Source organism: Camelus bactrianus, chromosome 25 (genome assembly GCF_048773025.1).
Source record: "Camelus bactrianus isolate YW-2024 breed Bactrian camel chromosome 25, ASM4877302v1, whole genome shotgun sequence".
Taxonomy (NCBI): Eukaryota; Metazoa; Chordata; class Mammalia; order Artiodactyla; family Camelidae; genus Camelus; species Camelus bactrianus.
Window position 1 is genome coordinate 22,592,378 of NC_133563.1, and position 23,376 is coordinate 22,615,753.

At 44.0% G+C, this 23,376-nt stretch overlaps 1 protein-coding gene across 1 annotated transcript; it reads left to right on the forward strand.

The window, feature by feature from the left end:
• Nucleotides 1-1,242: 1,242 nt before the first annotated feature.
• Nucleotides 1,243-22,982, forward strand: MAL2 (mal, T cell differentiation protein 2). Its single transcript, XM_074352964.1, has 4 exons — nt 1,243-1,494; nt 14,164-14,334; nt 19,097-19,252; nt 20,625-22,982. The coding sequence occupies exons 1-4, from the start codon at nt 1,363-1,365 to the stop codon at nt 20,694-20,696; spliced, it is 531 nt and encodes a 176-aa protein (XP_074209065.1). The 5' UTR covers nt 1,243-1,362; the 3' UTR covers nt 20,697-22,982.
• The last annotated feature ends 394 nt before the right edge of the window (nt 22,983-23,376 follow it).

Genomic DNA, 23,376 nt, shown 5'->3' on the forward strand with positions numbered 1-23,376 from the left:
AGATATATTCAAAAGGTTTCACCCACACCCTGTTTTGTGGTTTCTACCCTGATGCTGCCACCACACCTCTGAGTTTCACTTATTAAAATAATAAAGAGGTAGAATGACTAAAATCTGCTGACCAATGCAAGGGCTAAACCTGACAGACAAGATCAGTGTTCAATTTGGAGAATGTCTGATGATGTTACCTAATAGTTATTCCAACCTGATCTACATGTGTATGCTGCTGTGTGTGGTTTCATTTATCTTCAGCTGAGTGTGTGGTTTCATTTATCTTCAGCTGATCTTTGAGAAAATTAATCTCATCTTCTTTCACTTATAAAATATTGACATTAAAAATAAATATAAAATGGGACTTATTGGGGGCAGGGAATCCAAACCATACACAGCACCTTTTCTAAAAAAGAATCTTTTTAAGTGTTTCAAAGACAACAATTTATAGGTTTCAGACAGGTGTAATCAAAAAGCGAAATTTTGTGTGGAAAATATAACCTATGTAACACCATGTGCATGATGTGTGCGTGTGTGAAAATTAGAAAAATAGCAGTCATCATATCAGCTACCATTTAGGGAGCGCTTATTACATGCTAAACTCCTTCCATGTTCTATCTTGTTATTCGCACACCCACTCCGGGTAGATAACCTCAGCCCCGTTTCACAGACGAGCACGCCACTGGCGCGCAAAGCAGCTGGTTACCTGCCCGGCATTCACTGCCCATAGTTGTTGGAGCTGAGCCATCTGCCTCCAACACGCGACACTGTCCTTAGTGGTGTTTTAAAAATCCCACGAGAGTCTCATCTAAAGCTGATCCACTCCACTTTTTAGGTGTGACTGATGACCTTAATTCTACTTTCTGAGTCACAGCTCCAAGACCTGTCTTGCAGTTAAATTGAGGAAAGTGGGGTAGGGGAGCTGCGACAGTTGGGGGTGGACAGGTGGAAGAGAACAGGTGAAAAGTAAGAGGAGGGATAAAAGGAACAAAGGAACAAATAAAGAGCAGGGCAGGGAGGGCCCGGGCGTCGAGACGCTCCAGGAGCGCTGGGCGCTGACAGGTAAAGGGGGTCAGGTGAGCGGAGCAGGAAAGACCCGACCAGGTGGCAGCGGCACCTGTGCACGTGACCCGCGCTGGCGCAGGGGTGGAGGCGCACTCACCTGGGCCCACGTGACGGGGCGGGGCTCCGCCAAGCCGAGCGCAGCTCGGCCACGCCCCCCTCCCGCGCCGCGCGCCCGGACCCGGTGGACCCGAGCGGCGGCTGCGGCGGCGGCGGCGGCGGCGGGAACCCGGGCGGCGGAGGCGGGCGGAGGGAGGCGGCGGCGGCGGCGGCGCGCGGAGACGCAGCAGCGGCAGCGGCAGCGGCAGCATGTCGGCCGGCGGAGGGCCAGTCCCGCCGCCCCCGAATCCCGCCGTGTCCTTCCAGTCGCCGCGAGTCACCCTGCCGGCCGGCCCCGACATCCTGCGGACCTACTCGGGCGCCTTCGTCTGCCTGGAGATTGTAAGTGGGGCCGCCTGGACGAGGTCGCGCCCCAGGTAGCATCCTGGCCCCTCGGGCTGTCTCCCACAGCGCGGACCCCCGGCTCTTTGGCCCCCCCCCCGCGACGTGGCCTTCTGGTCGCCCCTCCCGGGGTCCTCTCGATGCCCAGCGCAGCCGGAACCCGGGCGGCGGGACCGCCGCCGCGGCCCTCTCCCTGGCACCTGTTACGCTGGCACCTGCTCCTCCGCTCGGGACAGAAATGGCCCCGGAAGAGCGAGCAGGCGGCCCCGCGGGGCCGAGGATTGGGGACTTTGAGAAGAGACGGGTGTTTGAACTTGGGGGTGCCGTCAGAGACCCCCGGCGGCTTGGCCAGGGCCCGCGCTGGGCTGGAGCCAGAGCCGGCGCTCTCGGCCTCGCCTGTTGCTACCTGCCATTTTGTTGGGTGGTGCAAGGTGTAGGGGACGCCTGGGTGCACGGGAGGCCGCCAGGATGTGGAGAGCGGGGGCTGGAGGTACCAGGAAGAAGAGGAGGACGGCTAAATACTTGGGCGGTGTTTTTTCCCCCCATTGCTGTTATGAGCGCCCTTTGGATTGGGGAGAGGAGCAGGGCTCAGGGGCAGGACAGGGAAAAGGTGAAGCACGAACGGTGCCCTTGGCAGTTTCTAATCGAGTGGGCGTGAGAATGCTAGGGGAAAGGTACACACGTAGCTGTCAAGTTCCTGGGTGCATGGCCTTCTGCCTTCCCCGTCTACCTTTGCTACTGCAAACCTCCGCTCACTTTTTGGGCCTAGGTGACCGCTGGGTCACCTGGCCTGTCGTGCAACCTTTTGGGGCTATACAGACTTGAACTTTTTAAAAAGGAGTTTTATGGCGTTGGAAGGTTTTGAAGTTCGCTGGGGAAAATGTGCAAATATAAATTGGGCAACCTGAGGTTGCATCATGCCCTGAGAATGGCAAATACAGAGTGAAACGTTCGCGAGTCAGTGCCTTTCCTGCAGGCTGGTTTTGTTTGCTCGGCTTGGAATTGTCGTATTGTTCCCCTCACCCACCTCCTTTGAGTTTGCATAACCTGGATTTGGGTCGCTTCGGTTTCACATTTGTGCTTGTGGGGCTGGAACGCCTTGTGAGCGTTGGTTTTCTTCCCTATTATGCTAAGGCACTCGAAGTTAAGTTTAGCTCAGATTTGAATCTGAGAAAGGAGACAAGTGAGTTTACAGGCTATGACATCAGTAATTGGATCAGGACTGCGAGGCTAGAAGAGGCTGGTTGGAGTGTGAGCCCAGCTCAGAAGCATCTGAATGCTTCGGATGAGGCACAAGCATCTGTGTGAGGAAAGGAGAGGGTGGCCTTTTGGGCGGGTGCCCTGCTCACAGAGGGAGAAACGTTGAGAGCAGTAAAGGCTGGGAAGAAGTGTTTTCTGGGTTCCGGGCAACTTTAGTTCCGTATTCCTCAAACTCCAATTGTTTGCATACCTCTGTCAGAAGTTTTTACCATATCCACCTGTTCTAAGATTTACAGATTGTGCACTTAAATGCATTCAGTTTCTAAACTTCAGTACCTTACCTTAGTCTTCTCCTAAGCAGTAAAAACATGAATTCTCAAATTTGATATGCTGGTTATACTTTTCTAATATTTATTCAAATAGATACATATGTATTTATGTATGTATGTATATATGAAGATATGTGACATACATCTATGTATCTATATGTGAAGAAGGCTTATCAACGTGCCATCAGGTCAAATACCATCTCAGGGACCACCTGTGGTCATGTGACAGTTTTGGAAGCTCTACCTAAATCTGAGGGGAAAAAGTGGAAGGTGATTTTTTTCTATTTCCTCCCTCCCACCCCCATATCTCTATTTATCTATCCCAGGGGTCACTTCTCAACTCTTGCTATACTTAATTATTTGGGCAGCTTTTAAAAATACTGTCTCGATCCCAGACTAATTAAATCAGGATCTCTGGGGGTGCACCCAGAGTTTGTTAGGTTTTTTTTTAAAGCATCCCAGGAGGTTCTAAGGTACAGTCGTGACTGGGAACCACCGAGGGAGGCCTTCCTGGGCTCTGTGGACAAGTCAGCTCTCTCTCTCTTCTAGGAGTTCTGCCACTCCCCGTTCTAGGGGAGACCCCAGTCTCACAGATGTATCCAGTCCGTTCCTCTTGTCTTTGCATTTCTTCTGGCCTCTTAGCCCCCAAACACGCCTAGCACCCTTATCTGGATAGAACAGCATCATTTCCAAAAGCCATTTCAGTTTACTTTTCACATTTTATGGCCACAATTCCTGGCAGGTTTAAATCTTAGGCCTCCATTACCTCTATTGAGTGGCAACTTTCCTCTTCCCCAACCCACTCCCCCAAAATAAAAGGACCAAAATATTCCAATGAAACCAGTGACCTTAGAGAAGCAAGAAACCACACAGGAGCCAAACTAGAGCTCCTGTCCCTGAGAAGGCCCTCATCCTTCTGCACCACTTAGAGCTGTTGGATCATATGCTTTAAGAGAGCAGAGACGGAGGCCACCTTGTACCCTTGTCTCTACCCAGAACGTCCACACTGAGCAGATGCGGAGACACGAGCGAAGCAAACACTTTTGAAGCACGTTTGGTCCCTGCTTTCTTAATTGCCGTCTAATTTTCTGAACTCTTTACATTATTCAGTCTCCCATGGTTCTTCTTCAGAAATTTCTCACCCTATAAACATGAGAATTCACCAGAAGCAGTTCTAAACTCAAGGTGATCTCCTTCCTGGGGACCCCTTATTTTGGCCTCTGCCAGCGTTTCTGAATATGTCCAGACTCCTTAATTTTGACTTTCTCCTGGGTCCACTTGTCTTTGTGATTTCTTTGTGTATATCCTATTGCCATTTAAAACTGAACGCATTAAAACTGCATCTGATGAAGATGGACTGGGCTGTCAATAGTTGACTAAGCTAATGAAGCCACGATCTCAAGAGTTCTTCTCTCACACTGATCAGCAGCTTTGCTCAAAGATTTAAATCTCGGTTCTCCTTACTGTACCACGTTCATAATCTCTCAAGTGTAGGACATTTGTTAGGGAGACAATTCAAAAGGTACAAATAGTGCCAGCCTCAAAGCACCAGGTATGAACCGATTTATAGCACTGGCTTCCTAGGTAGAGACTATTGCAACTTCACACTCGTGGTGTGGTTTTTTGAGATTCCTACATACCTAAGTTGTCTGCCCTTTGGTTTTTGCATTCAGCTATACTTACCAAGGTGTGCTGGCCACGAAGAATTTAATACTAAGTTAGATTTGCAAAGTGGAGCCTTTTAGTGTAAGATGGAAAACATCACCGTCAAAAGTTATCACTTTCAGAATCTTTCAGTATGTCCTGAATTAATGTTTTCTAAATCATTCATCAGGTGTTTATGGAATAGCTATTGTGTGCAAGACACCCACCTGGGAAGAAAGATGTTTAGACCCTGCCTCACCTGAAAGAGTTTATAACCTCGTTGAGGGGATATGCACAAAAGTTACTGCCATTCAGGGAAGAAAGACGCAACTATGGAAAGTGAACTACAGCTAAAGCATTTTCCAGGCAGGTCTATCTATAAGAAAATGACATTGGAGCATCTGTGCTATTGGGCTGAACAAGCTATTTCAGGTCCTTGTCCTCAATGGGCTTGTTATGTATAATGCACAAGAAGATCAGAACTAACAGTAATAGACATGGGAAAGAATCAAGGTCATTATTGAATTCAGTGTGTTTCATGGTTTCAGGGTTTAGGAAACCGTCTACATTCCCCAAGATATTCCTTCACATTTCTCTTTATGGGAGTTAGTCTAGGACTCTCATTCACATGCTTCTAACTACAGTATTTTGGATGCCACAGTAATTTTCATTGATTCAGCAAATAGTTAAGAACTTGCTATGCATCAGGCCTTATTTTATGCCCTGGGAATAGGGTAATTAATGTAGCGCCTGCCCTTAAAATAAATTCCTGTACAGTGAAGTATAAAGCCAAGAAAGAATTACAGTGCTGCTTTTGAAGTGATAAAATTAGCTTATGAAAAGTATTACTGAAAAACAGGGTAGTGTCCATCTGGCCACTAGGGAGGCGGGACAGGCAGCTCTAAGGGGTTGATGACACTTGAGTTTAGCTTGAAATGATGAGTAGGGGTTCAATAAACAGGAAACGTGGGAAAGAGAATTCCAGGTAGAAACAAGGGCACGTGCAAACGCCAGGGACAAGAAAGACCAGGGCATGAATGTTCTGGCAGTCATTGGCCTATGTATGTGTGTGTTTTATATGACTCATGGGAAGGTGGCAAGAGGAGGAAAAAGGACTTCGAGGTGTGTTTGCTGAGAAATGATAGGCCGGGGCGTAGCATTTATTCTGTCTGAGATAGGGAACTGCTGAGGGACAAGGATAAACTTGATCAGACTGGTGGTTTAGACGTCTTGGAGTAGTGAAGTCGGGTTATAAAGCAGAGGGGTGGGAGGCAGGGAGGTCAGCTATAGGGCTGCTTGCAGGAGTTTGGCTGAGGGGTGATGAGGACCAGAAGCAGGACAAAGGGCAGAAGCAGAAAAGACGAGACCCAGACAGGATTTTAGAAGGTCGGCCGAGTATGTAAGCTTGACATGGCCTGAAATGCCCTTAGACCAAACTTAAATAGAAGATGTAACACGGAAGAATTATGCCAGAAAAACAAAATGTTGATGAAAGGATGATGGGGAGGGAGGGGCTGTGGAGCAGACATGTGCAGTCATGCAGATAAATCAATGGAAAGGATTTCAGGTTATTTTCAACCCACAGCTTTGACGGTAGATGGACTAACACGTAAACATTCAGCTGTATAGAGTTTTCTCTTCTTGCCCAGAAAATAGATTTTGGTCACAGAGGGGCGTTGTGCGTCTGTAGTAGTGAACAAGGGCTGTCCTTGGGTATGTTTCCCTGCTTTAAAGGGGTTTTCATTCTATAAGTAAGATTTTTTTTCCCTTAGCTCCTGGGTTAAAAATCTCCATCCATGTGCAAAGAGTCTTTAAAACTTCATAAGGGGAAAAAACCAAAATGATACCCCTGCCAAAGATTATTTTCAGCAGTCGTTTGCCCTGACCGGCAGCCCCGTAAGAGATATGAAGAACTGAAATATGGAAAACTTTAAACCAAGTTGCTGAAAACCTTGACCTCAAACCCCAAAGGAAAAGGTTAAGGAGAGGAGATTTGTCTTGTGGAGCCCGATAGAAATGTTGTACCTGGTGGCAGGAGCCGTGGACGGGGCATATCTGTGTTGATACCACCAAGTAGGAAAGACTGTGTGATGACGGGGACGGGAACCAGGCTGGCGGACCCAATCTCACGCACGTGCAATGCTTAACAGATGCTGTGTGATTGTTCTGTAGGTCAGAGGGAACAGTGTGTGAAAATATTCTAGAGAAACTGACTGGAGTGGAGAAGGGCAGCTTTGGAGTGTCCCTCGTAAGTCCTGCCCAACTCTTAACATGCCGGGATGCTTCTCCAGGCGTTTATAGTTTGACCTGAATTTCCTGTGTCCTGTTTTACATGAAAAGGGCCATGCCCTTTCATAGTCACCATAGATGACATTCCTAACTTTTGTATAATAGCTTTCAGAAGGAGGGAGGTGAAAAAAAAGAAAAGAGGTGATGACTTGTACAGTCCTTGCTGATGAAGCACTGGCATGCATGCACTTTTTTAACCCAACTGGTTACCTACAAACATGAAAAGAGGATTTTAAGAATCAAGGGACATTATGAATAAAAATAAAAAGGGGCCGGAACACACTCCTTTCCTGTAATAAGTGCTTTCCACTTTAGGGTTAGTATCCGCTATTGAAGAAGCTGAAGTGGAAGTTTGGGTCAGATGGGCAAGGAAAAAGTATAATTCTTTATAGCATCCTCAAACATATTTTGAAAGCTTTCATATGTAAATCTAAACAGCAAAACTTCATTTGCATCAGTATATTTTGTATATGGGCCTTTTCTGTACATGTCATTTCTCCTTATGTCCTAGAATTTGTCTTGTTTTCTTTTGCTGATTAAAACCAAACCAAAAAAACCAAAAAAACAAAAAAACAAAAAACAAAAAAACCACCTTGACAGCATGTGCCCCTAATTCAGAAATGTACCAGGGCTAGTCCAGAGCCGTTTGGCTGGAAATCAGCGTGGTGAGAAGGCAGATGGGACTGATGGAGGAGAGCCGGGGGGGTGGGGGGGGGGCAGGCACAAGATGAGCACTACCCTGATCACAGGTTCCAGAGGCAACTGTGGTCGAGTAGGTAGAGTGAACAAGTTTGGGGCCCAACGGAAGAAGAATTGAAAAGAAGATGGACAAAGGTGTCGTGAACTAGCTTTCAAAAGGTGCCAGCTTCCCCATAACTTTCCACTCTAGTCTCCTAAGATCTTGTACTAGGTGGTGGGTGTTGTCAGTAATAACTTGGAAAATGAGAAGTACGTGTTCCTGCTTCTCTAGTCTTCATGCCTATTTTTGAACACCCACCATGTACCAAGGATGAGCCAGGCTCCAGACAGCCGTGTGTCCCTAGCATCTCAAGCTGCACTTCTGAAGTATTTTCTTCTAGAGCCACTGATCACACACACTGGTGAGTTTAATTTCAAGGAGAAGGCAATTGAGCATCTTCTGTACAGAATGCTGACCTGGGTTCTGAGCATACAGAGATTTTAAGGCAGTGTTGCCAACTCTGACCTCATAATCCCGTGGGCAAAACAGGCATGTGAACCCATGATTTCAAGCCAGTTGTTGTAAGCACTACAGAGGATACATGAACCAGTAACCATGGAAGCACCAAGAGATAGCACCTAGCCAGAAACATCTTTCTGGAAGACATGGTACTGGAGTTTAGTTATCTGGCAAAAATTCTGATGACAGCATGCTAGGCAGAAGCATGGACCAGTGTAATGGACTCCGTGCAGGGGATGAGGGACAGAGGCTGGCATGCAGAGAGAGAGAAAGGAGCATCACAGGGGGGATGGTGAGCCTGGAGAGGCAGGCAGCAGTGTTCACCAGTGCTGTACCCACTGGACTGCAGTCACGTTATAAATGAGCTTACAGTTTTATGGACCACCCTGTAAACACATCAGTCACCTATTGTATCTGTTGACTGAAGTATGTTCTCACTTAAAAACATCCTTTGGAATACAAGTTGTATATAAAATGGAGTTGTAAGTAGGTAATCTATTCACTAGGAGATAAATAGTCTGAACATATGAAACAATCTTTAACCATATTCTTTCATTTGCAGGTGCCCAGTAAGTCAGCATCCATTAAAATAGGAGAGATTATCAAGAAGTTAAGGTATTCTGAACTTTTGAAGAACCACAAACCCCTTTGTGATTCTGATGGACATGGTAGATTGTGCCCTCAGAAAATATATGCATTTATATATCAATTTGATATAATTTTGGAGAATCAACCCCATCTCCGCCCCAAGCCAATCCATGGCGAAATGATAGAAACCCCATTCTAGAATTAACTGTAAACTTTGATGAAGACAAAGTAGCACCCTGTTAAGGGCCTAAGCTCTGGAAGTCAATTGCCAGGTTCAAATCCCTAGTCTAACATTTATCAACTGTATAACTTAGAGCAAGTTATTAGTGGCTCTCTACCTCAGTCAACTTATCTGTAGAATGGGAATAATAATAGTAATTATCTCTCAGTGTTTGTGAGGATTAAATTGGTACAAATAAAACCCTTAGAACAGTGCCTGGAACACAAGGGCTTGATAAATGCTGGCTAATATTTCTGTTATCCTGATTGGCTTCAACCTTTTGCTCAAACTAACTCTAGAAGGCAGACTGGGAGACTCTTCTCTTCCTCTAGGCTTACTGGTTCGTTCATCCTCACTGATATAAAGTGATGAAACGCGCAACATGTAAATAGTAGGAGAACCGGAAAGAGAGGATTGTATCATATACAGAAAGTTCTAAATAGTGAACTATTCTCCTTAGAGCCAATCTCACCAGCCCTTTATATCTCCAGCTTTCCCTGTTCTCACTCCAAACATTGGCTGAAAACAGGTCAGAGTAGGAACTGGCCTGTTTACTTGGTGAATTGTAAGAGTATACTAAGATGAGGTGTCAAATTGGCTTGGAAATTACTTGCTATGATGTCGGAGGGCACATTTAAAAGCAGGCTATTAGGAAATAGGTGACATTTGAAAAGAAAAAGGGTGTTTGCAAAAGGGATTCTTTGGGGACACAGGAAGACCATCCAAGTAGGAGACAGGTGGAGGAGTCTGTGATCCACGCGTGCAGCCAGCCCTGCTTACCGGCTGCCATGGTTTCCCGCGGGGTTCTGGGTCTTGGCCAGTCCACAGTTTCTAGTGAAAACATGCCTTAGCTCCAACTCTGACGGTTCAGTTTGGTGTGCTGTGTGGACCACTGCTCCCATGGTTTTCTTATGGGAAGGCTTCAGCCAAGTCACACCCTCCTGGCCTGCAGGAGTCAGACTGCAGTGGTGAGTGGACGGTCAGCCACCAAGGAGACCCGTGGGCTCAGGAATGGGTAGCAACGTGATCACTGCAACTCAGGGTATATTTGAGCCCTGGAGGTGTGTGCCAGGCACAACGGTGTTTGAGCTCCGTTACTGAGGGTCCCTGAGTCGCAGGGGAAGCCTGAAGTCTCCTGGAAGAAATGTGTGCCTTTGCGTTACCTGCAAGTCGGATTGTCTTTTTGTCAGAGCTCGTAACTCAAAGTCGTGAGCCTTGTCTTAGTTCCTGAAAAAAATTTCAAGAGGTGGAGCATTTGGGAGTTTTGTGTGTAATCATCAGACTTTTAAGGACACCAGAGAGCTGTGGAAGGCCATGACAGACAAGGGGTCAGAATGGGGGTTCAGATCTGCGTTGCAAACACCCCGGGTGAGCAGGCATTCCACCTTCTGCAGAGGAGTTGCTACAAAACTTTATCAACTGTTCTCCCTCGGATTTTAACTATTTTTGTGCTCAGCTTTTCACCTCTAAAAACAAGGCTCCCTCCACAGTCACTTCTACTGAACAGGGGTGCGGGTCATTACAACATGTCTGGTAAATACTCTGAGCTTACTCGCATCCAGAATTAGGTGAAGGGTGTATGCTAAGCATTGATAATGTTATTAAAAGCTCAATTTTTAAAGTTGGAGCCAGATAGGAAACCTCAGGAGAAAAGGTAGCTTATCATGGAGTAAGGAGAAGTAACTGTTTCTCCCTTGGGACCCATTCATCGACGGGACAGTCCTGCAGTGAGGAGGGCAGGTCTCCAGAGTGGGCTGAATTCTGTTCCCTGGCCCGTCCTCTATCTCCAAAGCTACTGTGGTGAGCAGGGCTTGTATCTGGACTTCACAGAATCTCTTATCTAATTATGTAGTGTGTGTGTGTGTGTGTTTATGTAAAGGGGAAGCATTCACACACCTTCCTGCCTCCCCTACCCCATATCCAGCGACACATACACCACAGATGGGGAGATGAATCTGTCTTATTACCGTACACACATTTAGTTCCCTTTCCAAGCCTTTGAGGTCTGGGAAGGGCTGTAGTTTTGATAAGACAAGAACAGTTCCTCTCTCCCGTTTCATACTAGCATCGGCTGTCATATCCCTCGTCTGCCTTGAAAGCCTGCTTCAAAGTCTGCGTCCCCTGCCCACCTTCTAGATCCTCCCCTTCCACTTCTTCTCCCCGCTCCCAGGCTCCCCGAGCACACTGTGCTGAGCTCTTTTTATAGCGCTCACCACAATCTGCTCCTGAGTCAGATTTGATGGTGTCTGTTTCTCCCTTATTTAGAGCTCCTGGAAACAGAACCTTGCTCCACTCCCCCCACCCACCTTGGTGTCCTTCTGCAGTGCCTGGCAGCAGATTTGAGGCTGGCCAGTTTGAAGTCCAGTCCAGGTTTATTACATGTTATGTTTAATTCCAAGGGATCTTATAGCCTCTTCTTCTGAGGCATCAAATTATCCCAATCTCTATGTCATATAATTACGCTTCTCCATCTGAGTCTACCTGTCCCTAATAAACAGTGGTCAGTTGTTCATACTGGCCCCGACAGCCTCAGTGAATGATTCTTGAATATTATTAACAGATATTTAATAATGATGTATATTTCTTAAGCAGTATTTAAAGTAACTTTTAAGATTATTCAAAGGTTATTTGTGGTGAGAGAGTAAGAAAAGTCTACCAAGAAGAAAAGGCTGAGAAAAAAAGGAAAAAAAAACAGATAATCTTATCACCTTCAAGTATGTATTAAACTGTATGAAAGAGTAGAGAATCTTTTACCAGGAACATCGATTCTTTTGTAGCTACTAATAAAGTTGCGGTTAAATTTTGTAATATGCATTAATATTCATGATTTAGATTTACTCATACAGCTTTCTCAGTTGATTGTTAATTTTTGATTTGGAATTAAGACTTGAGATATACCACCACTGTTATCAATTTACTAGACTGGTATTTTCATTATTATTGGTCAGCTGATAATTTATTACGCTTTCTAAAATATTTTTCAAATGAATTTATGACTGGGCTTTTTCTTAGAAACTGAAATTAATACTTGTATTTTTAACTTTTAGGGACTTGTGCAATTTGGATATTATCCAGATACTTAAGAAGCAAGATGCATCTGATTATTGGTTTTTAATATTTGGCGCTCCAACTGTTCTCATATGGGAACTAAGAGTTCATTTGTTCACTAAGCAAATATATGAGAGCCTTCTACATGCCAGATGTACCTGCTTCTATGATATTACCTGGGGAGGGGATTGATTCCCACTTGCCTGGAGGTGTCTCCAGGACAAGTGTGTAACCGAGGCTTTTGTGTTGCCCAGTGTAGCACAGTGCCTGAGTGAGAGCTTGGAGAGAATGATTATGTGGATGAATAAATGAGAAGGGATACAGAGAGTATAAGGCAGTGTGCAGGGGCTTTCAGTAACAATGTTTCTCATCAGTGTAATGCATCCACAGTAGGAAGCTTGCTCAGAGGGCTGAGCGGGGCCTGAGCATGGGGTGGAACTCAGGAAGGACCTTTTGGACGGTGTACTACTATTCAGGATGATCTATCCGTGGGAGTTCCTCAGATACACATGGGGAGGGAATGAAATTCTGGGCCAGTGTGTATCAGGCCACTCAGGTGTGAAAGAGCTTGATCTTTGGAGTCTTAATGTTTTTCCATATAATGTAAGATGTGAGGGGCTTTGTGGCAAGAGACAAGTCTGGAAAAGAGAGATTAGTTTATAAAGGACCAGGAATGTGGCTGTTGGTAGATTCATAAAACTAACTGTCTTCACCCCCTGACCACTTCTGTGTTTTCCCACTCTCTTCTGGTTGCCCCAGCCATTTCCCTAATCTGCTTTTTCACTGTCTTGTCCCACATCTGATCAGTCACCAACCGCTATCACATCTACTTGGAAATCTCTCTGATGCACTCACTTCTCTGTGTCCTCAGCGCCCGGAGTCCAGTTTGCGCTCTGTTATTGTAATAGTCTCCTGTGTGGTCCCCCAGCCTCCCATCCTCTCCCCTCCAGCCCATTGTCATGTGCTAGCTGGAAGGAAACTTCTAAATATAAATCTGATCGGGTTCGTTCCTGCTCGGGGTGATCTGTGGCCTCTCATTGCCCTTGGGTGATGTTCATCTCCTTGACCTGCCCTTCAGGACCCTCAGCTCAGTCTCTGCTCGGACCTCTGACCTTTCTCCATGTGGCACCTGTCACGCGAGCTCTGCTCTTCAGCTCTGCCAGGCTGTCTGTTGGCCCCACCGCCTCAGATCATCTCAAGACTGCCCCCTCTGCCCTGGAACAGCCTTCTTGCCCTCCGCCACTCCCCCTAGCCCTGTCCCTTGGGTTGTTGCTTGTAGGGAGTATTTCCTGACTTTTCAGACCTGGATTTAGAGCACTCACTGTGTGGGCTTCCAGTGTCCAGTATCTGCCCAGTCGTGACATGTGTGAAGCAGCATTTCAGTCACTCGCTTAATTTTCTCTTTCCTATAAGAGACTGAATTCTGTGACGGCCGAGACCACTGTTCACCATTTTATTCCTAGCAGCCAGCACAGTGCCTGACGGTAGGTATTTACTGAAAATTAGATCCGAAGCACCTAGCCCCACGCCCAGCACATAGGAGTATCAGTAAAAGATGGAAGGTTTTGTTGTCTGCTATCACGCACAACAGTTACAGCTATTCTGTATATAGGTGCTAATCTCACCTGTGCAAGTGGGTCATGATGGGGACAGAAACATGGCCATGAAGCGTGACAACTTAGCAAGTTATGGCCGATCTTTGCTGCTAACCTGTCTGTGACGCGGTGAGAGCAGGAGCAGTGTATGGTGGATTGCAGAGTGACAATGAGAGGAAGTGGAGAGCCAGCAGAGCTCAATTTGTACAGGTGGTTGGCTGAGAAGGAAAATCCTTAGGGCAGCAGTTAGAGAGGCAGGGGGAAGTCTTTTTAGCTAGTGAAAGAAGGCAGGGCCTGCTCATGGACTAAGGACGAGAGTCCAGCAGGAAGGCAGGTGCAGAAGCGGGTGTGGAGTCAGCCCAGGAGGGGACCGAGAGTGGCCGCACTGGCTTACCCCTGCGAGAAGGCGCCGGAGTCACGACGGAGAAGACGGGACGGCGGGATGGCGGGAACCCGGGCCGGGCCTGGCTGGGGAGGAGCAGAGGCGGCGGTGGGGCTCATCCAGGCATGTTCAGTTCTGCTGCCCAAACCTATGGCCGTCTTTCTTTCTGCCTTCAGGTGTTCGGGGGGCTCGTGTGGATCTTGGTCGCCTCCTCCAACGTCCCTCTACCTCTCCTGCAAGGATGGGTCATGTTCGTGTCCGTGACAGCTTTCGTCTGTTCCCTCCTCTTCCTGGGCGTGTTCCTGTCTGGCGTGGTGACTCAGATCAATGCCAACTGGAACTTCCTGGTAGGAGATTTTTAAGTCTCTTTCAGGAAAATGTGAGAAACAGAAATCTCTCATTCTGTGCCGAAATGCCCGACCCCCTGTTCTGTCCGCTGCCGCCGGCGGGAGAGAAGAGGTCCGCGCGCAGGTGCCAGTACGCGGCCGCGTGGCCGGCCTCGCCGGGCAGCCGGGGCCCAGGGCGGGCAGCCCCTGTGTGGACGGAGCGGAGCAGCCTCTCCGTCGTCCTTCACGAGTCAGACGACCTTTCCACAAAGACTGTTTTATTCCATAAGACAAATGAATGGCATTACAGTTATTGAACTATCGAACAGATGCCTTTGGGAGATGGATGCTGTGACATAGATCCTGAAGTTTTCCATCAATTCCTGCTTCAGATATTAAGTGTTTTTATGCTTTTCAGAAAACAAGGAGCTCTATATTCTCGCTCTCTAAATACTTAGTAAAGAAAAGGGGACATTCTGCACTCATTTTCAATGCCTGTGTTAGATTAGCAAGAACTGATAAGTTTTAAGAAATGAATTTGCCATCAACACAGATTTTATAATTGTGACGCCATGAAATTGGGTCAACTTACTTTCCCTTTTACCTGTATAATATAGGGAGCATCTTTCATGCTGGTGGTTAGTCCTCCTCTGGGACTGTCTCAGAGAGGCCTGTGGAGCACGTGTGCCAGTCTGTGGTGGACAGCCGTCATTAGGTTTCCTTCACACGTTGGTGGTTAGAAACTTAAATCAGACCTTTTTCAGTCAGGCTTTATGTATGTTCCTTTCAAGTGTGGTAGCATTCTATTCAGCCGCAAGGAAAATATTTGTTCTTGTCTGATTTACAGAGCATATCAGGAACCATCATCCCAAATGTGATAGGCAGTGACACCTAGTGAGTGTGGCTGCCCATTCGATCAGCCCGGGGCAAATGGCATGGGTCAGTGTGATGCTCGGGAGGAGGTGCGGTGCAGTGGCTATAACCGTGCACAGGCCTTGAGAATAGTCAGGTGTGCTTGGTAACCATGTAGCCTTGGGCAGAATATTGACCCTCCTTTCCTTTCTTTCTCTGCCCAAGGGTAATAGTAATGCCAACCTCACTGGATGCTGTTAAGGAATAATGGAGTCCATGTATTATAACGTGCTTAACTTTGTGCCTGATTTGTAGAAAGGGATCAGTAATCATCATAATACCTTAAACATGCTGAGGCTTGCAGTTTGAAACTTTGAAACTCTTTCCATTTCTTAGGTTGCTGATACAGTGTGTTTCTACATTTTTGCCTTGATTTCTCATTAACAGTGAGAAAATATTTCTAATAGTTGAAGTGATGAAGATGAAAGATTCCCTGCTTAAGTTATATATAGATACTTAATCTCTTCTTGCTAAATGCCTGACTTTCTCATAATAAAGTGTGAATGAATCAGTCCATCCCTAATGTTGGTAAAGTGCACCAGATTCTCTTAGTACCAGGCTTGAAGATGGTATCCGGCCAGTATGTACCAGTAGTGCAGCCCTCCTGGTGCTTTGGTCCCCGTTAATACATAATCGTGTCCCCAGCCTCCTGCCTCTTCCTAAGAGCTGTGCTCCCCATCACCCTGGCTCTTTCTTTGGGACCTTCCTGGACCACCTAACAGCCCAGTACCTAAAGAGTCAATATGTATAGCAGTGCGTCTCCAGGATCCTGCCATGCTCGGCATTCTTTCTGATTGGTTGATGTGCATGCCTTACCGATGTTTAAATGTTTTTCCAGTGTCACTCCTGCGTTCATTAGACATAGGTCCATATCATCCTTTTTCCTTTTGCTTACCTTGAGTCTTATCTTTGGTACTGAGGAGAAAACCTTATTAATTTATTAGGTTTTCTAAATTTGTGTTTCCTCCCAGCTTGTAGCATCATACCTGATGTTCAGACATGAAAACGTAAGAGATTTGGGGGTTTCTTTGGGGGCGAGGGGAAGGTTAACGTAAACCACTTCATGAAAAGGACAATTGAAATTGGAAAGTCCTACTGGGGTGTTCTATAGGTCACCTGCAAAGTTTATCTTATGGTTTTCTGGCTGGAGCAGTCCACTTTTCCTGAGGGAAAAAATGGTGATAGCAAAACACAGGACACAGTCCAGTGGTTGTTACTGCATGGTCTCCTCATATGGAGGACATACTTTCGAAGAGCCGTCTCCTGCCTTCAAGGAATTTCCTTTATGCTTACTGTAGTATTTAGAAAGGGCTCCTTATTTTTTGCCTCTTCTTTTGTGATTTTCTACACACTGAGTCATTTTTTGACCACGTGGTTGCTTCTGATAGGTTTTGTAATATATCTTGCACACTCTCAGCCAGGATGATTTTTGAGCCATGAATATCATGGAGTTGTCACCAGATGGTAGCAATTCTTAATTGCTGCATTCTGGAATTGTTAGACATTAATTGCCCAAAAAAATCATCGTTTCTCCCACGATAACAGTTTAATGTCTTCTGTATGTCATGCATGAAAGGAAGGAAGAGTACATTTTGATAAAGAATTTATTTTCTAGATGTATTTGTTGTGGGATATTAACTACAATATGTATAACTTCTAGTTTTATTGATCATGAGATTAAATTAACATTCATGTCTGATGTCTTCAGTATTTTTTCCCAAGCTTTTTTTTTTTGTCTTTTCTTTTTACTTCCCTCTCTCCCCCCAGGATTTCTAGCTTTGGTGTGAGTGGTGAAATAAAAATATAATATGTAATAACATGTACTAAAAACTTGCCCTCTTTGAATTTGAGGAAAGAAGCAGATTCTGATTTTGAGATGGTTTTTCTTTATTGTTTTTGTATGGAGAGGCAATAATACCATTTCACCTAACTTTAAACAAGAGATGCCATGTTTTTTTTTGTTTTTTTGAGAGGTGGAGTATTAAGGAAAGATATATGTTAGAAAAATAAAAGATACAAAAAAAAAAAAAAGAGTCATGTCCAGTTAAATATGATGCTCTTCATTCCCCCAAAAGTGTAGCTGGCACATGTGTGATCATTTGCAAAGTATGGACATCACTTAACATTGTTAACATCCTGCGCTATGTTTTCTGTCCACACGTTGATTCACTTATTGGACCTTATGGAAAATTATTGTTGTCCCCATTTTTACAAATGAGAAAACTAAAGCCCAAAGTAGCTATTATCCCTTTTTCATGCTGCCATTGTATAAAGCAGGATTCCCCCTATATACAGAGTAGCTTTAAAAAAAAAAAAAAACTTGTTAGTGAAAGTCTGACCTTGAACTGGGAAGCAAAACATGGGCTCAAGATAATGTGGGAGATAGCCACTTGTGGCAGAAAAAAATTCAAGCTATTCTTGAGCTGAGTTTACTAGAGGTCAAGATGAGTGAGCCACATTCTGGGCTGTCTGGGTGTTGGGAAGACTGACAGAAAAGCAGGAGTATGTGAAGGAGACTCAGAAATGGATGGGGTCATCTGCTAATGGGGAGGTGCCAAGGGCTTTGGGCAGGTGGTTCCAAAGTGTGGTCCCTGCCCGGCAGCACCAGCAGCACCTGGGAACTTGTTAGGAATGCAGATTCTCAGGCTCCACCCAGACATACAGTCAGAAACGCTGGGGTTGGGGCTGAGCAGTCTGTGTATTAACAAGCTTTCCAGGTGCTTTTGATACATGCCAGCCCTTGAGAACCTCTGGCTTAGAATAAATAACTCACATTGTCTAAAACAATGAGTAAAATTGGTGGAAGACCTTTGTGCACACACCCTTAATTCTAGGCATAATAACAATTCCTCTGGACAGTTTTACTTGCTGAATGGGCATTTATGAAGGCCATGCAGTGTTCTTTTTTTTATGTAAATTACTGTATCAATAACAGACAGTTCGAGAGAGAGGAAGGAACGTGGACTTTGGAAGCAGATAGACCTCTGTGGGTTTGAGTTCTCCCTTCAAAAGTTCATCTTTTTGTGGCTTTGAGACAATCACTTAACTTTAAAAAAAAAAAAGAGAGAGAGAAAGAAGAAATCACTTGTTTGCAAAATGGAGGTAATGGGTGGCAGTTGTAAGGGTGAATAACGATGAATGTCAAGTACCTGGTATAGGAGCTGTTAGCAAAATACACAGCAGTGTGTTGTTGGTATATTAACTCAGGTAAGATGATGTGAATTCTCTGTGTGTCATGTTAGTGCCAGCAACAGATGAAATAACTTAATAACAATTGAGATTTGTATGAAAAGTCCCTCTACTTTTTGTAGAAGTATATGATACATTATTTGTTCTGTTCTTTAGCATACGGGAGATATGGTATTGGATTCAGTGATTTCGTAGGTCTTCTGTATCCTTCAGTGTAAGGGATGACAGTCTAATGGATGAAAATAATAATTGCTCAAAAACAAAATACTCAATTATAAAATGTGTATATTATTATATAACTACATAATATACAACGATAGTACAGTTATTATATAATAACTCTAACAAGATGTAGTTTAAATGCTATTTTACTTGGATTTTAAGGACAGGAAGTCTATGGAGCCTTAATCTAAACCGAAATCATATGTTTTATTAGAAAATTCAGTGTATCAGGAGGTTTGCCACTGTGCCAATTACAACAGGTCGGTTGATTTTCATTGGGATTCTAACAGCCCAGCGTTACTAAGGGAGCCAAAATAAATGGCAAATGTAGTTAAAGACTGTCTCATTAAATGTTCTCATTTTCCTGAACTTAAACTTCACTTCAAATAAGAAACAGAAAAAAAAAAAAAAAGCTTACTGTTTTTAATTGTGGATGTCTCTCTTTCTCATCCTCTTCCAGGATTTTGCTTACCACTTTACAGTGTTTGTCTTCTACTTTGGAGCCTTTTTACTGGAAGCAGCAGCCACGTCCCTGCACGACCTGCATTGTAATACGACCGTGGCTGTGCAGCCGCTCTTGAGTGATAACCAGTACAACATAAACGTAGCAGCCACAGTAAGCGTCTGATGAGTTTCCCCGCACTCCCTGCCCCCACATTGAGGTCGCCAAGAAACTCCTCGGGCAACAGTACTTTTCTTTAATAATAGCCATTAGCCTGAAACATATAATGGCTATTTGTCTGTACAATAACCTTATGAGCAAAGTACTATTATTACCCCTAGGGCTATGGATGATGAAAATAACCAGGATGAGATTGACATTCATGTAAGATTATAGCCAGCCAGTGGAAGTGGTTAGCCTTGCACAACCAAGCTTACTACAAGTGAAAAGAATTACTTGTGCTTTTTACCTCTTGTAACTTCAGCCATGGTTAGGAAGATTTGTTCTTCCCTTCCTCTGTAAGTGAAGCCGCCTTAGTGAAGCGTTACGTGCTTCAAGCTCTGCCTTTCATCCAAACACTCCAATAGAAGTAAATCTTTAGTTTCTGAGTTTTAGTGACACTTAAATGTACAACCCATTCATTTGTGCCATTATATTGTGTCCCTCACTTTTCTTTTTATTTCAACATGACTTAGAGAGAGGGGAAAATTCCTCTGCACTAATAAGAGGTATCAAAAGTGGTCTTTCTCATTCAGCGAACAGTGTCTAGATCAGAGATGTATCAGAGAGACAGCCAGCAGAAGAAGGGTGGGGAAAATAGCAGAATGGTAATTACGCTGTGAAAGTGTTCTGTAGGTGAATGCAGTATTCCTTCTCAGAGCTATTGCTTCCTGCTAAAGGATCCCTGCACTACATCATAATATTTAATTGCTTTTGTAGTTTTCTATGGATTATAAACCCCAAAAGACTGAGGACAGTACCTGTCATTTGCCTGTGTGTGCCAAATCTGCAGATGTACACACAGGTAGTGCTAAAGAAACCCTTGTTGAATACAAAGAACAGTAATTCAGAGCTAAGTGCAGACTTGAGGACTATCTCCCACACCAACCTGATGACACATTTCTGTGGGTTTTCTCTGTTCAACTCTAGAGTCACTTTCCATTGTCGCAGAAATGACTTGACACATCGTCAAGTCCTGAGAGTTGCACTTTGCTTGGCTGTGAAATCACTGTCTGAACAGACATCTCATCATAAGGTTTTGAATACGTTAGGGGATTCACTGATACTTAACAAGTGAGTCCAGTATGTGAACAAATGTTCAACCAAAGATGGGTCTACAGATGAGAAAATTATTAGGGGCTAGAATGTTTAAGAGAAGGGTTAATGATCTGAGGAGATAAAATCATCAGAAAAGAGATGAATATAAACCATTTTCAATAGCTGATGAAGTATCTTTAGGTAGGTTGGTCAGTCTTCAGACAGCTGTTTCTTAGGACAACTGTTTTCTTATAAATCTAATGTGAATTTTTGTCTCTTTTTTTCTTAGATTTTTGCCTTTGTGACGACAGCTTGTTATGGTTGCAGTTTGGGTCTGGCTTTACGAAGATGGCGACCATAACACTCCTGAGACACTGAAAATTCTGTGTGTTAGTTTCATTTGTGTGCTTTTTATGTCTGATCAACTTGGATACCATTTTGTCCAGATGGGACAACGTTCCAAAAGTAATTTGTTTAGTCTATGTAGAGGATCTAAGTATAAGTTTTGGTTCATCTCATGGGTGGAATTTTTTTATGATGATGTTAAACCGAGAAACGGCCTTTAGTTTTATATCTCTCTCTTTCTCTCTCTCTCTTTTTTTTTCTTCTTATTTTAAAGAAAATTTCCCTTTACCTCCATCAAATACACAGCTATTGTTCATGGAAAAAAGGGTATCTCTTGTGTTTAGTGGCTCAGTCACCTGAACCTTATTGTTAATAGGTAACTCAAACTCCCTAAGAAAAACTCATTTCGAGTAGGCTTCCCACTGAACTCTGTTTTAGTGTGAAACAGAGATTAGCACTCTTTTTATCTAAAGGTCCAGATGGGAAATATTTTAGGTTTTGTGGGCCAGGCAGTCTTCGTCACAACTACTCAGCTCTGCTGTTACTACATGAAAACAGCCACAGACAGTACAGAAATGGGTGAGGACAGCTGTGTTCCAATAAAGCTTTATTTACAGAAACAGGCAGTAGGCTGGATTTGGCCCATGGGCTGCAGGCTATAGTTTGCTGACCTCTGGTGTAAAACCTCAGCTATGTGTTCTCTATTTTATTGAACTGATCCTGAAAGGTATAAAGCCAATTAGACAAGCCACATAATATTTAGCCTCGTTATGCAATAATCACATTGTCTTTGGGATAATGGTCAAACACTTACCCTGGAAAGGTCATATAGCTTTTGAAGCTAATTCAAGCAGCATCTTGGGTACGGGAAAAAGTAATTTATGACGTGAACCCTAGATGCTTAATCAACCCTAAGGGTTTTCTAACAACTGAGCAGAATTCTCATCTGGCATTCTTAAAGCGAGAGCCCCAGAGACCACTAACCACTCCTGGAATCAGTGTCTAGTGCCTGATGTCTTGCTTCGGGTTCATTTATGCTTCAGAATGCAGCTCCTTGTCCTGTGCATGAATATACGAATACTTGTGTGTAGATATGTGAGGCTTTACCAAATAGGAGCTCTCTGAAGAGTGCACTTTTTCCTTCTAATCCTTTTACATGACTTCCTGAGTTAAATTTGAATGGAGTATATGAAATATAACTTAAAGGTGTAGGTCTTCACATGTTTCCAGAATAGTCTATGTTGTTTTGCATTGGTGACAAATAACACGGAATCGGTTTTAAAATAACAGCCATCACAAAAGCTGTCTCTGGCTGAATAGCACAGAAAAGTATTTTAACCCCCTGCCCCGAGACCCTGGTTGTGAAAAGGTGCCAAAATGGCTTGAAGAGGAGAACCAGTTAGAGTTAGTTCCCACCACCTCCCCCCACACTATACAAACAAGATACTTATCTCTTGCCCCGAAAGGGCTACCTCTGGGGAAAGTGGGCTTTGGGTTATTTTATACTTTCAACCCTTTGCTTTTTGGCTGAATCATCCCCTACAAGTGCCATGTGTAAACTGGACCGTTAGATTTCATGCAGCATAGAACAATCCTGAATGAGTGGCATGATCAATGCTCAGTGAACAAATGATGTTTATGTACTAATCCCCTAGAAAGAAGAATCTTATTAGGGTGTGGTTTGTGATGTTATTATAAAGATAAAAGACATGTTTAATATGTGGAGAAGACGTGTTTAATACGCGGCAGGAGGAAACCAGTCTTAGGACGGGACACTGATGTTGTAGCTTTTCTATGATATCCAACTTCCTTGGTTTTTCTAGCTCCACCCCACACACTTACACCTGTGTTATGAATTGTATTTTACAACGTCATAAATGTGCCATAGGGGTACGTAGTTCATCCTGGCTGGAATTGTTAGTCAGTCTGCTAGATTTAGTTGTGAGATTTTATTTTTGTTTCTGAGGTGTAACAGGTCTATGCTTCGTGGCTTTAAATGAAATGATTTCACGAAACTGCTTTGGTGGCACTTTTGTAAATGGATTGCTTCTAGATCATTAAGAACCAAGCCCCAAACTCATCTAACTGTGAATACTTAGAATTGTAGATGAATTGCGATCTAGATTTGTGAGCTGACTGACAAAACACTTGAACAAAAATGATGGCATTGGAGAATTTCTGGGTATACCTTAGCCATAAAAGTGAGAAAGTGTTGGCTGGTTTTAAAATCTGGTAACTCCGTGATGAAAAGAAATTTATTTTATAAGTGTTATGACTCTAATAAAGTATTCATTTGATAATCTTTTGGGGTCATCTGTTTTTTTTAATGCAATTCACTTGGAAATTCAGTTAAAGGTTTGATATAATCTTGACAGATTTGGAGCTTCTAGACTCATAATATATAAAAGAACTCTGTTTTAAACATTTCTGTGTAAAAGATGGTTTCTCAGTAAATGCCAATAAATCTTTTTTCTTTGATGAGGTCCAAGAGGTAAGTCTTTGGAAGTAATATTATAAAAGAAGTTTAAATTATACTCTATTTTATTTTTTAAAAACATTTATATAGGCTTAATATATGCCAAGCAGTGTTTTAAGCATTTTTTCAAATATTGGCTCATTTAATCTCCTTTGTGACAGCTCTGTGGGGTAGATATTATGGTCACATTTTAAAGATGAGGGAACTAAAACACAGACCT

Coding starts and splice junctions, on each gene's coding strand:
- MAL2 (XM_074352964.1), top strand. CDS start 1,363: ATGTCGGCCGGCGGAGGGCCAGTCCCGCCGCCCCCGAATCCCGCCGTG. Junction 14,335..19,096: donor ATGCCAACTGGAACTTCCTG/GTAGGAGATTTT, acceptor ATCCTCTTCCAG/GATTTTGCTTACCACTTTAC. Junction 19,253..20,624: donor ACATAAACGTAGCAGCCACA/GTAAGCGTCTGA, acceptor TTTTTTTCTTAG/ATTTTTGCCTTTGTGACGAC.